Source organism: Lycorma delicatula, chromosome 2, assembly GCF_047948215.1.
Source record: "Lycorma delicatula isolate Av1 chromosome 2, ASM4794821v1, whole genome shotgun sequence".
Classification (NCBI taxonomy): domain Eukaryota; kingdom Metazoa; phylum Arthropoda; class Insecta; order Hemiptera; family Fulgoridae; genus Lycorma; species Lycorma delicatula.
Window position 1 is genome coordinate 185,777,871 of NC_134456.1, and position 16,105 is coordinate 185,793,975.

Genomic DNA, 16,105 nt, shown 5'->3' on the forward strand with positions numbered 1-16,105 from the left:
AAATTCTAGCAGAACTACTGAGCGTTGAAATTTGATTATGAGAGCACTTGGCTGTGATTTGGGAAAATATTTCTATTTTGAAAATTTTTTGTGTTGCATAAGATTTTTTTTTGTCATACCCATTTTTATTTAAGCTTTTTCTGGCCTATTTTTTTAGTGTAATCTCTGTATGCATTCTATATATTTATGAATAAAAGCTTCTTATTTTAGTTAACATTCATTACCTTTAGACATTTTAGTTTTATTATTGATCATAATACATGATATCATGCCGTTTTAATTATAATTATATTTGTTTGATTACAGCCGACGATATTTAGGTGTTAAAAACTTAGATGATCCATCAGATACTCTGCGTAAATTTCCTCGTCAAAGTAAATATGAAGTTGGAACTGCTGAATGGAATCCTAGTTCAACACATTCACAATTATGCGCCATATCTGTAAGTTAAATATTTTTTAAATTTGTTTGGTTTTAAGTTAAATAATTTTTTGTAATTGATTTTACCTTTGTTTTTTTAATTGTAATTAATTGTAGTTGTGTGTGGTAATTAAGGCATAACATAAGACAGTTTCAATGGTTTCAGATAAGTATGTATGTGATCATTGTTAAGGTGCTGTGGGTGCTGTACAAGCTAAGTTTGAAAGATTTGCTGCAGACATGGAGGTGTGGTTGTATTGCATAGCAAAGCAAAAACTTCACAGTTGCACTATGAACCACTCTTTTGTAAATCATGATTTTTGTGCCAACAACATGAAAAGTGTGTGCAAGTGCATCATTGTGGTAAAAGAACCCTTTCTTTTTGGTCAGATGTAGACATTTACCTTGAATGTTGTGTCAAGTTACATGAAAGCATTTCTGCTGTGTTATTTGATAAGAGTTGGCTGTTATTATTTTTTAAGAATAAGTGACTATTAAAATCAGGAAGCTATTATCATAACCCAGTGTAAAAAGTGGCAACCTCGTCACATTCTCTCTGAGTACACTGCAATTACATGCTTCAAGCAGCCATTAACATGTCCTTTTCTTTTTTACATTTCCCAATTATTCTTTTATATTAAAGGAGGAATATTCCAAATTGCAGTTAATTTTTTCACTGGTGAAATTTTAACAAAAAGTTACCATTGAAAAATTTAAAGGTGTTTACCTTTCTTGGAATTTCTCTAAAACCATCATGAATTTTTTTTTAAGTTTAGGTAATTAATTGCTTTTAAATTTCATATAAAAAGACTTTAATGGCCAGAGGTTAGATATAAACTTACAGGCAGAATTCAGTTGGTTGAGAAGAGGTGGAGAATCATGCTTTTTGTGATGTGTGTAAAAAACATTTTGGACTGGGCTAATACTGAAAGTCAGTGAAGTCGCACAATAAAGGAAAGTGGCATAATGAAATAATTAAGATAAGGAATTCTCAGCCTTCACTAAAAACATTCTTATCTCTCAGTGGTACTTCAATTCAGCAGACTAAAACTTTGATCAACAGTTGCGAGAGTGGTGGTTGTGATACATCTGTGTGTTCTTGGCCTGGATCTTCTGATCAGAGTAATAGCATTTCAGCAGCAAATGATACATTTGAATCCTCTACTTCATTTATGCAAAATGGCAACACAATTACTTCTTTTCTTTATAAAGATGATATTTCTAAGGCGGAAATTATTGGTTTGCTTGGCATTTCTCCTGCCACCACCCCATTCAGTTATCTTAAAGCATAAGACTGAATGTCTGTGCCACAAACGACTACTGAGCCTTGAAATAGTTTAGCGACCAGTGTCCTAAATAGCTGCTAGAGCTTACCTATCAGTGTGAGCAGACTAAGCGCAGTGCCATACACCACCGGTTTACGTGTCCCAACCGCTCACTTGTCATATATTTATTAAAATGGGTAGGCGGACCCCGTCAACTACTAAAAATATATATGACATCCATAAATTAAAATTTTCTTTGTCTAGACAGCAATTTGTTGCCACGCCTAGGTCATTGAATGCCAGTAAGTACCTGTCCACCATATTAAAGTGCTTGGAGCCATAGTTGGCTGATGGTCAGCCATATATTTTTAGGTTAGCTTCCGACAGAAGTGCAGTAGGAGTCTTCCGTTAGATAAACTACTTATGTCGGTTGAATGTAGCAACCACATAAAGAAACTCCCACATGCTCTGACAATGGTCTCGCTGACATGCTCTCGCCACTTGTGAGTGGCCAATTTTCCCCTTGACCTCTAAGTTCCAGGGTGGCCCAGTCTCTGCCCCCCCCCCCCCCCCAAGAGCAGGGCAGTCAAACATCAGGTGTTCATTTGACTGGACCTGAATTATGTGGGTTCTCAATGTTGTACAAAATAAGTTATAAAGTGATGTTTAAAATTATGTTTCCTAATATTTGTATATCATCAAAATTCCAGCTTGGAACTACTAAATGCCTTTATGTCAATAATTATTGACACTAAACAATCGCACCATACTTTGAAGGCATTCTGCAAATATGCTGGAATAATAATGACAAAATATTTTTTCAAGTAAATGTTTATAACATTTGTTTTCTGTACAAAATAAGGTGTTCTGTTCTAGTTTTTAATCTATATTACTTTTACTCGTAGTGATTTTAGTTTTCCTTTAAGTTGTGATCATACATATTTTTGTTAAGTTGAAATCTGTCTTTCTTAGCATTTTTATGCAAACCAAGTTATTAAATACTTTTTTTCTATTACTTTTCTTAATAATATAGGCTAGTTAGTTTTGTGAAAAAATTTTATGCATCTTAGGTGCCAATAAAAAGCAAATTTTAAAAAAAATTGCTTTAGTTAATTTTTTATTTCTTATCTGTGCTACTTTGTTACCACGATGTTCGTTCGTATGGAAGAAACTTATTAATATTAAATAGTGTTGTATTTTTTTTTTTTTTTGCAATGTAATTTACTGTAACAGTTGATCATAAAAAATAGACTAATTTTAAGTGTATATTGTAAAAAATCATTAAAAAATAAACTTTAAGAATGAATCTAGTAATAATAAATAATAAAAACAGGAATGATTGGGCAACTATAGGGGTGATGGAGGCAGCAAAAAATAAAATATCCATATATTTTGCAGAGAAATAGCTGTAACAATATGAAAGTCAGGAAATTTTTACTAAATTGGTTCAGAAAAGTCAGGAAAAATGAATCTTAAAATTTGGTGGAGCCTTGTAAAGCATTTTACATTATATTAAATATATTTTTAGTTCCTGAATTCACTTTGCTGCTAATTGCTGTCTATATTGTTTATTGTTGCTGTATTTATTGTATGCTGTAATTCTAATATTTAGTTTTTAGAAGTTAGTGTGAGGCCTCACTGTAAGTACTTTTAAGTGGTTTGTAATTATGAAAATAAGTTTCATGCAATTACACTACTTAGAGAACTTGTCACTGATATTCCTAGTAATTATTTTCGAATGCCAATGTTTTTTTTTATTATAAGATATTTTTGAAACTACAAGTGATCCTAGTTATTTTCTTTGTGTTTGTTATCTACCTGTATGTGGGTGCACACGCGTGTGTGTAATATACTATATATACACACATAAAACTTCTCTGTTTATAATTTTGATGTTGTTTAATTTATTTAAATTATTAATTTTATTTTTCAGCTATTGTGGGTGTGTTTTTGTTTATTATTATCATTATACATTTTTTTTAACAGAGTAATCAGAAAGTTGAAATACTTTCTTGGGTCTCTGGAGAATTGATAGTGTTACATGCTCTTGGTTGGCACACTAGAGTAATATCTGATCTAAACTGGAATCGTTTTGATCCAAACCTTCTTGCCTCATGTTCAATTGATACTTATACTCACATTTGGGATCTAAGAGATGCTAGACGACCTTGTATATCTTTATCAGCTGTTGGTATGTTTAGTAAACTGTTTAATATTACAAAATGTCTGAAGTTAATGAAATAATTATGGACTTGTTTTTTCAGTGATTATTTGGTTAAAACTGTTTATCATGGTTTAAAAAATAGAGAATGATTGCAGAGGATGGTAATCCACAAACTTTTTTATTGATTGTTGTTTAAAACTGAGTGATGAAACTGTGTAAAGAGTGATATTAACATTAAAAATTAGTTACTTATTATTGTTCTACGTTGGGCTGGTTCTTAAATTAAAAAATAATTAAGATTTTTATGTTTATTTATCAAAACAACATAATGTTGATATTGACACTGAAATCTAATTAAAAATCTGTTTGGTTTTTTAAAACCATAAATCATTTTCCTGATTTAAAAACAATTGTTCAAGTTGTCTAGTGTTACTGTTACTTGTCTGGATATCCAGCAGCTCTGGTTTGTTTTTAAAAAGAATTTTTTTTTCAAAGAAAAGAAAAATATTTAAAGTAGGCTTTACTTCTGTTATTTGCTTCATTATTATATATTACTCCAATTCTCATCAATATTTTGGTTTTGAGATTGTTCTGTGTAGTCTTAAATATATTTAGATATATCATTTTATTAGCCATTTTGAAAAAATGGTTTTCAAAGCATTTAATGTGGTTTTTTCATTGTCTTGGGATTCCTCTAGCCTCTTGTTAAAAACTTAATACCTTGATCATCAAAGTTGGTAAATGGAATGAAGAACCAGCTGGAGGTATTGTAGCAGCAGTAAACTACGCTTAAAATTCTTAGCACACATCTTTCTTAGTGGGGAAATCAACACACAAATTTTTTAGTTAGTGTTTGTACTTAGTATTAGCTAATAAAAAGTCAGTTAGATCCAGTATGCAGAGCTTACTTTGATTTAATGTACTTATATATATATATATATATATATATATATATATATATATATATATATATATATAAATTAAGAAGTGATGATAAGAAAAACTGAAATATATTTATTATGCTTGATTTACTATCTTGCAGTAAACTAACCCAAATTAGTGGTTGTAGCTGAGTTTAGACAATAGTGTTTGAAGTTACACCCTGTCTAATGTAACTGGCAATTTTGTAAATGACCAGCAGTAAAATTCAGACAACAGTAAACAAAAAGGAAGTTAACTACTGAAAGAGTTATAAAATATTTCTTATTACTTTCTTCATAATTTTGTCTTTCTTGTAGTGCATATTTAGTTTTAATTTATTTGGACCAACAGTTTTCAGATTTATTAACCTTTTTCCAATTAAGTGCTACCTCATGTATGAACAACTACAGTGATATACAAAACTTTTATTATTGACTTTTTCAATAATAGTTTTCATATCATCATTCATTTTTTCCCCAAGGTTTGGCAGGAAGAAATCTATATGTGAATGCAGGAAATGGACTTTTGTGAAAAATATTACATCCCATAGGTCTGTATGAATATATCAGTTTGTCTCCAATATCCTGATTATTTATGACTTATGAATACCCAGAAATTTTCATGTCTAAGGATCGGTCAACACAGTTAAACATTTCATCTCCGATCAATTCCCTTAATTGTTAGTCAATAAAAATCCCTTCTTTAATTTTTTTACTTCACTTATTTTTGGGAATCTGCCTTGTGTTCAAAAATTATTGACTGTCCTTCATGACTTACAGAAACTTCTACTAATCTTAGTATGATGTGAAGGCATGGTGAAAATATTTTTTTTTTTATTTAACTAGAGGCTTATGAACAATGTTTTTTCTCCAGGAGTTAAGTTCTCACATTTCTTCCACTGTTTTACTAAATTCTGATTCCTAGCTCAACTGTCCTATTCACAAATAAAACAATAGGTTATTATATACCCATTCCTAACAAAAGAGCTATTATTTTTAAATTTCCAACTATGCTTTTTATTTGCTTTCTCAGTAATAGTTTTCATAAAATTATTCATTTTATTCACATTAATTTCATAACAGATTGATATAGTAGGATTTATATTACTATTATGAAGCATAACTGCTTTTAAGCTATACTTTGAGGAATCAACGAAATGGCGCCACTTCTCAGGTTCATTAACTTGTCCTAATTTTAACATAAGCTCACAAATATTTGTAAAAAAAACTAAGTAATTTTCTTCAACAAACTATTGAAAAAAATCTTTCTTTCGGCTTCTATAGCCCAAGATTTTTGTATTTTTTTAAAAGTAAATTCCAGTTCCATCCTTGCAGTCTTGAACCTAAAAGTTCAGCTTGATTTTTTTTTTAAGTTTAAATCTCTTATCAAGTCATTTAGCTCATTGTGTGTTAAAAGATGTATTTCACCTGATTGTAAATTCAAGTGTGAATCATGATTGTCTTTTTCCAGAATGTCTGCTTTTTCATCACCTTTCTTCATGCAACAAATTTTAAGGAATTTAGGGAACTGGAATTGATTCACTGTGTTATAGGTCTGAGGGCAGATGCCAATGCAAGATAAGAGTACAGTATGTTTAGACTTATTAGAAAATTCCAGGCACATAAGTTAACAGAAATAAGAATTAGAATAAGAAATAAGAAAAATAAGAATTGGTTAAGTGAACTTTTGGTTCATGTCAAATCATAGGGATACCATTTGGTATGTGTATGATTTGACATGAACCAATACATGGACTTTCGTGTGCTTTTTAGCCTCTTAAGTTGACCGCACAATTACTGCATATCATACGAGGGGCTCATATCTTATCCTGATCACTGATTTTACTCAAGTAGCTTTTGATAAGCTAATTTAATTAAAGGTGTAATATTTTTGTTATGTGATTTTATAGCGAACTTATCACATGTAACAAAAACTGTCTGAATCATTTACACACTTTTGTGACTTCACGATTCACTCACTTAATGCAATTATCACACTGACTGAAGAGATTATACTATTAAGAGCATTAAGCTAACAAAGCCAACAAGGTTTATGTTGTTTTGAATTGTACAGAAATGATGATTTTTGTTATTACTTAAGGTATTGTTTCATGATTAACAAGTGATTAATAAAGTTGAAAATATACTGAGTGCGTAAATATAAAGTAATCGCATAAAACAAAAAATGTACGTATAATATACCAACAATTTTTAAAATTTAAATTTTGGAATTTTTCATTAACTTATGGTTTTGGAAAATTCCGACTTCAAATTCGTTTTCAGCATTAAAAAACAAATTTGTTTTATGTATCATGTTAAAAAGACAAAAAATTATGTTTATCGGTTCTATTTTTTAACATGGTATGTTTTCATGGGTTGAAAAAGAAAGTGTATGCTGCAATTAAAAATTAACAGTATTAAGTTAGGAATGGAGTAGTGTTTGAAAATTAAAATATGATTATACATATTGCTTCACTGCGGATAATATATAATAATTTTTTTTTTGTGAAACTGACGACTCTTGCCTATGAAGCAGCAGCCCACAATTGTAACATAGGATTAATTAGGTACTGAATTTACACATTTTAATCTAAAAGTGAATTGCATGATTTTAAGATTAATCTAATGTCTGTTCAGATTTAATTATACAATCAAATATTGTAAAAATTATGTGAGAGTAAGTTTTTAAAAGAATATTTCCAATTTTTTATTCTTTGTAGGCATTATTTATTCTTAAAATATATTTATAAAGGTTTTGTTAATATTGAAGTTTTTCTTATAAGTACCAATTTATATCAACATAAACATGAAAAATAAGCCAGTATTGTTTTAAATATGATAATTAGAAATACTTGTTTATTTATATTTATTTATTATGCTTTTACGGCCAACATGGGACCACTTAAGTCAATTTTAGTTGGATCTTTTCTGAGAAAAGCGTGTTATTTTACTCTTTCGAGCTGCCCAGTATTTCTTCATACGTTCAGATCTTGCTTTCTTTTCTTCATCCGTAAACACCCTCTTCGTTGTATTTTGTCGTTTGTCTGTCTTTTGTTTAAATCTAATGCTTTTAGCTTTGTAATTTTTCCAGTTTTATTCTGTAGGTCAGTCAGGGAAATTCCCAATTCTTTCATATCTTCTCTAATTTCTTTGATCCATCCTACTTCTAGCTTTTGGAACCAGAGCTTTTCAATGATATTTCTTGACAGTCTTGTTTGCGGTGTCCTTATGAGATGACCGAAGAAAGAGATTCTTTTTTTCCGCGTAGTATCAGTAACAGGCTCTATTTCTCGATACACCACCTCATTTGGCACAATCCACCATTGGCCTTCTTTTTGGTGTTTTTTATTGATACACGTTCTGACAATTCTCCTCTCTATTTTCAGAATTTTTTCAATTCGGTTTTTCTGAGTGATTTTGAAAAGGGTCTCGCTTCCGTAGGTGACTTCTGGCTGTACTACAGTTTTATAATGTTTAAGTTTTGTTTTAGCAGAAAGGCATTTCTTGTTATATGTTGACCAAGTTAATTTTTGGGATTTAATCATTTTATTTGTCCTGTTTTGCCATGTCACTTTTTCATTTAAATTATAAGTTATTATTTCCCCTAGATATTTAAATTGTTTTACTATTTTAATTTTCTGATTGTTTACCGTAATGTGCTCTATTACCAGAGGATCTATGGCCATTAGTTCAGTTTTTTCGAAAGAGATATGAAGCCCTATCTTTTGTGCTAGGTTTTGAAGGCTCATGATTTGTGTTTTGGCTTCTTGAATATTATTTGCTAAAAGAGCGAGGTCATCTGCAAATCCTAGGCAATTTAGTGTGATGGAGTTTTTCTTAGTACCCATTTTTATATTTTTGGGATTTATTTCATACCATTTTCTCATGACAAATTCAAGGGCGCAGTTAAAAAGGAGTGGTGAGAGGCCGTCTCCTTGCCTCAATCCAGTTTTTATGTAGAAGGGTTGAGAGAGTTCACCTCTGAATTTCACTCTGGACTGGGTATCGGTTAAAGTTAATTTTATCATGTTTACGAGTTTAGGGTGAAGGCCCAGGTTTCTTAGAATATTCAGCATGGATGGTCGGTGTATACAATCATAGGCCCTTTTAAAGTCGACGAAGGTGATTATTAGTTGTTTTTTCCGTCTTTTATATAAGTCCATCATAAGTTTTAGGGATATTATTTGCTCCGGGCAACCTCTCCATGGCCTAAATCCCCCTTGGTATTCCCCAAGTTCCAGTTCAAGTTGGTCTTTGCATCGGTTGTATATGATTCTCGACAGGATTTTGTATGTGCAATCCAGGAGAGATATGCCTCTGTAGTTTTATCCCCTTTTTTATGTAATGGATGGATGAGGGCTGTGGTCCAGTGTTCTCGAAGTTTTTCTTCGTTCCATATTTTCACGAGGCATAGATGTAGGGAAGTTTTGACTGAATAAACTGATGAGTGTTTCCAGAGTTCTACGAAAAGCTGGTCTTCTCCGCTTGCTTTGTAGTTTTTTATTTCATTTAAGGCTGCGAGAACTTCTTGAATTGTTGGCGGGTTGATATTTACTGGTGAAGTTTTAACTGGAGTTTCAGTGTCAATCTCAAAAGGCTCTGGGGGGTCGTCACAGTTGAGGAGTCTATTGAAGGTTTCTGCCAAAATTTCAGCATTTTCTTTATTGGTGTGGGCCATATTTCCTTTTTTTCCTCTCAGCATAAGGGTGGGTGGTTCATATCTTTGAAGAGCCTGACCAAAAATTTTATAATAGTCTTGGAAATTAGTTTTCTTGGAACTTTCTTCTATTTGCTGAATCAAGTTTTTTTGGGCTTGTCGTTTGGTTCCTCTTATAATTTTCTGAGTTATTTTCCTTTGTTTGGTGAATTCATGGTTAGATTCTTCAGTTTTCTGGGTTTGGTGGTTGATCCAAGCCCGGTGTCGGTCTTTGACTGCTTTGTCACATTCTTCATTCCACCATTGGTGTTTTTTTCTTGGGTTTATAGGGGCTAGTTCTTCAGCTATTTCTTTCAGTTGGGATGTCAGTTCTTTTAAATTATTAGTTAATTTGATTTTTTTTGTTGTTTCTTCAAAGATGGCATTGTTTATTAATTTATGTGGATCATAAGCTCTTTTGTTTTTAGGTTGGGATTTTTTCTTTTTATGCGGGGTGAATTTTATTTTAACTTTAATTAAGTAATGGTCCGATCCAGTATCTGTTCCTCTCAAGACTTTTACATTATAAATCTCCTTGTGATAATTCCGGTCCATGCAAACATGATCCTGTTGCCATTCTCCTTTTTTCCAATCTGGGTGTTTCCAAGTCTTCAATTTGTTTGGTTTTCTCATAAAATAAGTGGATTTTGAGATCATATTATGGTTTCTGCAAAATTCGACAAGTCTTTGGCCGTTCTTGTTAGTTTTCTTTTGGGCAGGCCATTTTCCGATAATATCACGATATCTTCGTTCTTTACCAAGTTGGGCATTAAAGTCCCCTATTAAAATCTTCGTGTGGGTCTTATTTATGTTGTTTGCAGTTTGGTCAAGAAGTTCCCAGAATTTGTCCATTTCTTCTCTATCTTTTTTAAGATTGTTTTTGTCGTTGGTGGGAGCATGGACATTTATTATGGTGTAGAATTTATTGGCTGATTTTAGGGTTAAGGTTGAAATCCTGGGGGAGTAAGACTTAAATTCTACGACTGAGTCAATTATTTTAAGATTGATTGCAAATCCTGTTCCGAACTGTGGGCAATTCTTCATCACACGTTTCCCAGGGATTCCTTTGTAAATTCTGTAACCCTGAGATTCAAACGGCTCTCGATCGGTGTTTCTCATTTCTTGAAGTCCTGTGATTAGGATATTTTGTTTGTCCATTATGTCTGTTAGAGTTTTTAGTTTGCCGGGTTGAGTTAGAGAATTAATGTTGTGAGTGGCAATGTAGTTTATTTGCTTGTGTCTTATCCTCAATTTTGAAGTTGTGTTGTTTTTGGGTGTTTCCAAACGCTCCGATTCATTGTTATCTTTTAAGCAGCTGCCCACCGGATCCGAGTGCAGCCTTCTCTGGTATTTACCAGACGGTGGATTTTTTCTTAAAAGACCTTCCATATTTGACTTTCAAAGGCAAGTCAGCCTTGGGTGGGAATAAATTCCCGAGTTACAACTCTGGATGTGATCCAGAGAGGTGATTCCGATTTAGTTCACCAGTAGAAATCTCCACGTTTCTAACTGGTTATCCAGACGAACCAACGTGGAGGCGCAAACCGATTTTTTTTAATTGAGATTTTAAGTATGGAGAAAGTTTAAATCGGTTCCGGAATCATTTCGTCCAATACTTGTTTATATATGTATTTATTTATTTAAATGTACACAAATTAATAAACTTCAGTAATTACATAAAATATATAGCTGCTATTTTACATAATACAATATTGCTTTACCTGTTTTCTGAAGTGCAAATTTTATGGATTCTTTTACATTATTTTTCATCCTGTAGCAGTTATTGAAAATTTTTTTTCAGAAACATTGGCCTTTGTTATACTTGTTTACATCTAATGCAGCTATGACATATTTTGTTATTCAGCTTACTTAGCTGAATATGTCTGTTATTTAATTTTTAAAAGTAATTATTTTAACCAACATTATTTAGAAATTGCTTGTTTACTTGAAATGTGGTCTTTGACTATAGTAGTTATGAGTGATGTTTCTCCTTGCATCATTATTTCATAAAACTATTTTCTATCTAGAATGACAGAAGTATAAAATGTGAGTGGATCATATTGTTGTAATGAAGTTGGTGTAGTTAAACAGATTAAGGTTCACGTTGCTGCATGCTACTTATGTTGCACTAGCTATACCCTTAACTAGCCGTTGATAAAATATTTAGATTATTACTAAATATTTTACCCGTTAGTACTGTAATAAAACTACATTTCAGCTATGCTTCCTACTATCACTCTGAATATTTAAAAGTGAAATTTAGCTTCATGATGTATTAAAAAATAATGATTTTGTATTTTTTCCATATATGTCTTATTCAGCTGGTGCTATGCAAGTTAGGTGGAATAGAATGTCAAGATATTTATTAGCAACAGCACATAATGGTGATATTAAATTATGGGACCAAAGAAAAGGGACAGCTCCAGTACAATACATAACTGCTCATTTGGCCAATGTCAGTAAAATGTTATCAATTGTTTTATTTTTTTTTTATTATTTTTTAGATGTATTGCATTCACTTATTCATTAAGTGTACTGAGTAACTCTTAATGCAGTAAACCTTCTTAAGGGGAAACTACTATGACGTTAAGAAATTTTCTATATTGGCAGATTTCCAATGTAAAGAACAGTTTAAATACATGTTTTGTATAGATGGGATTGTAAAATAATTAAATATTTCTGTAGTTGAATCAGTTTGTTAGCAGAAATTTCCTATAGTGTTTTGAAAAATTTACAATGAACTTATATTGCAAAAATGTAACAAATACTATGCAGACTACTATCAGTGAGGAAAGAGAAAGCTAATTGGTAACTGGAACTTGTTGAATTACTATTTCAAGGAGAAAAAATTATCTAACGAGATGTCTGAAACACAGATTTGTAAAAAGTGTTAACTATAGAAATAAATAAGAATTGTTTTATTTTTGGAAAAAATAGCATTGAATTAACTTTATAAACTAGTAAGAAAAATCTTGGGATTGAAGAAATATCCACTCAAAGTTTTATAAGAGTTCTATAATTATGTTCGATCAGCAACTGAAATAAGAAATCAGAGACAGGTAAATGTGAAAACTACTATCCTTTTTTTACATTTCATTCTTCTAAAAAGGTTAGATTAATTGTTAGGAGTAGAAAGCCAGGCTCTCTACCCAATTAGAATTTCAGTTATCAATTTGGCTTTACGTATAGGAAGCACACTATCCCGCAAGCAGTCACCATGTACAATTCTATATGTTGTCCAAGGGAGAAGGAATGGAAGATAAAAAAAGAAAGAACAGTCAAAGGAGACAGGCAACGAAAAGGGGGTTGGATCTGATCAGGGTGATAATTTATTGCCTTTTCTAGGATCATTCAAGTAACTGATTAGGATCATTGATCGAAGTTACTAACTGGGAAAGTTTTTTAAATTTGATACGATTAATGAGAGAGGAGGAAGTTATTAGATGAACAGTTCAGTTTCAAGAAAAACTTTATATCTTAGGAATAAAGACTAATTGTAGCTCTTAGGTTAATTCCAGAAGATCAGTCAAAGAAAACCGGATTTATCTGTATGATATTTATATATTTTCTAAGGATTATATAAATGTTTTAAGACCTTAAGAAAAGTAGGGTTAAAATCTACAGAGTAGAAATAAAAGTAACATACAATTTTTATAAGAATTGTATAAAACACAAGGAATAGCAAATTAGAATTCAGAAAGGATTGAGATAAAAATGTAGCCAATTTCCATTGCTATTAAATTTGCCATATAGAAAAGATAGCACATTTGCTATCCCATGTGCAAAAAATATTAAGGTGTTCTTTTAACTAGACACCTAAATTTATTTAGAGGAAAACTGAATAAACTAGTCAATGAACTGTGACAAAAAGGACCAATTGTTAATTCTAATAAATGATTGTCAATTTGAAATGGATATATATGTTTGAAGATTACAAATTAGCGACGTTCTGGTTGAAAAGATGTTTTTTTTTCTAACCTCCAGGACCACCATTAGGTATTACTTAAGAGGATGAGATGAATGACAATTTTTGTAAGATGTGAAAATGCCATGTCTGACTGGGATTTGAACCTGGGACCTTCGGATGAAAGGCCAAGATGCTACCACTCATGCCACGGTGGCTGGCAGATGGTTGTTATTCAAATTTACATTTCTCACCAATGAGTGGTCTATATGGCTTACTTTCTTATGAACATCAAAACATTAGTAACATTTTTAATGCATTTTCTAATCTCTCTCTACCATGTTTGTTATACTGACATACTCTGTAGTAGTAATGATGCAATTTTTATCCCATTCAGAGTTGTGAATAATGTTGACATATACGCAGCCTCACTCAATTGAAAAATTGGTGTATATTTACCAGTATTACTAGATGAAGCTTCATAAGGTTGATCTGGAGACCTTGGAGGTTAACTGTAGATACTGTGTTATGAAACATACCATTACAAATTCACATCAACGGGGCATTTATTGAAGTAAAAACAAACATTCATTTAACAATGAGGCAGCACTTCATCATATTGGAAATTGCAGTCACTTGAATTGTTGTTTACTTATAGAATTTGCTACTTCTACAGCTTATTCAAATAGGATTAATTAGTACCTATACTTTCCATGAATAAAAGGGTGATAAATCAAAGGATAGTAAATCTTGTCATGTTATTTCTATTGCTTCCAATAGCTTTCTTAAAATGGTCTTACATGAATTTCATTAAACCCTACTCTCATCCATTATAAAATCTTTATCAGTTACAGCTGATCCCAATTATGTTTTTGGTTTCCTTAGATGATCATTTGACTTATCTGGTAGTTTCCTTATTTAATAGTACTGATGGTCATTAACCTGAAACATTTTTTCATTGCTCGTTCTTGTTAAAACTTCTGAAATTTTGAAAACCATTCCAGTATCTTATCAAGTAGTTTCTTTGCATCATATTTTACTCATTCATTTTGACAGTAATTAAAATTGGTCAAACAATATTTTTGTAATGATTGTTTGAAATTTTTTTACTAGAATGCAATTCAATTATGAAATATGATTTAATATTGAAAAAATTTACTTGCTGGTTATTTTTGAACTGGCTTAAAAACTTTCACAACATGTTGTTCATTTTTGGCTTCTTTACCTTTCTGTCTGAATGATTGTATGTTTTTTCTTGACAAAATTGAAATTTTCATCTGTTAAATTTATTTTTATCAATGATACCATTAAAAAAACCCTATCTGTAATTGCCTGTTAGATGTACTTACTTTAGAGAATCAATAAATAATTCATTTTGTGTGCTTTCATTTGAAGTTGAAGGCATGAAAGCATGGTTATTCGTTAAAAGGATTAAAAATTAAAATACTGAAATTTGACCTTGATTTATGCATTTATATTAATTACTGTTTGAAGTGCTTTAAATATTTTATCTGAAATATCAGATCTAAAATAATTTATATGTCGAGTTTATCTATTGTGTTTATTTTATTGTTCAAGCAATTTATTTTACCTACTAAATGAACTGTTTATTAATAAACAATTAGTAAACATATGGTGATAAGAAATGCAGGCATTAGTACCATATTTGAATATTCCATTATATTTAACTGTGTAAAGTGGTGCCATATTTTAATTAGTCCCAACAAAGAATATATTTTATCTAATAAACTGTAATAATGTTCTTGTTAAAATAATTTTGAAAGTATTTAAAATAAGAATTTAATTTGACTATGACCTTTTTTAATTATGTTTAAAATTTAATAAAAATTTCTGTTAACTAAAATAATATAAAAAAGATATTACATTAATACTGAAAATACTTTTTTCTTGACAAGACATGATATAATGGAATACACTTTCCTGGCATTGGGCCAGTACATACAGTACAGTGCATACATCCAGTGGCAACCCCCATCGTCCAGCACAGAGCAACTATGTGCTGCAAGCACCATTGAGATGTCCTGTTCTCACTTATATTTCATAATCACTTTTTTACATTAAAGAAGGAATATTCCATATTGCAGTTAATATTTTCACTGGTTAAATTTTAACAAAAAGTACCATTGAAAAATTTAAAGTTAACTGTTTTCTTGGAATTTTTCTCAAACCACCATAAATTTTTTTTGTATTTTAGGTAATTAATTGCATTTAAATGGCATCTAAAAAAGACTTGTTTAATGACCAGTGGTTAGATGTAAACTTACACTCAGAATTCATTTGGTTGAGAAGAGATAGACATGTGCATCACGCCTTTTGTGATGTGTGTAAAAAATATTTTGAACTGGGCAATATGGGCCAAAAAACAGTGACTTCACACAATAAAGGAAAGCAGCATAATGAAATAATTAAGATAAGGAATTCTCAACCTTCACTGAAAATGTTTTTATTTCTCAGTGGTGCTTCAACTCAGCAGACTAAAAGTTAGATCAACAGTTATAAGAACAGTTGTTGTGATACATATGTGTGTTCTTTGCTTGGATCTTCTGATCAGAGTAATAGCAGTTCAGCAGCGAATGATACATTTGAATCCTTGACTTCATGTATGCAAATTAACAACACAAAATTATTGTTATTTTGCAAGTAATAGTTATGAGAAATTAAATTTATTAAATGAACCAATTAAAAACTAAACTAACAGTTAATTTTTAGTGGCAT

General features: G+C 31.0%; 1 protein-coding gene across 1 annotated transcript in view; it reads left to right on the plus strand.

Moving 5' to 3' along the window:
* Window positions 1–16,105, plus strand: part of Wdr59 (WD repeat domain 59) — a 153,299-nt gene that overhangs the window by 39,008 nt on the left and 98,186 nt on the right. Inside the window, exons 3-5 of the mRNA XM_075356849.1 lie at window positions 307–442; window positions 3,672–3,876; window positions 11,787–11,920. Of these exons, the coding sequence (XP_075212964.1) occupies window positions 307–442; window positions 3,672–3,876; window positions 11,787–11,920 (475 nt within the window). The remainder of the gene's footprint in view (window positions 1–306; window positions 443–3,671; window positions 3,877–11,786; window positions 11,921–16,105) is intronic.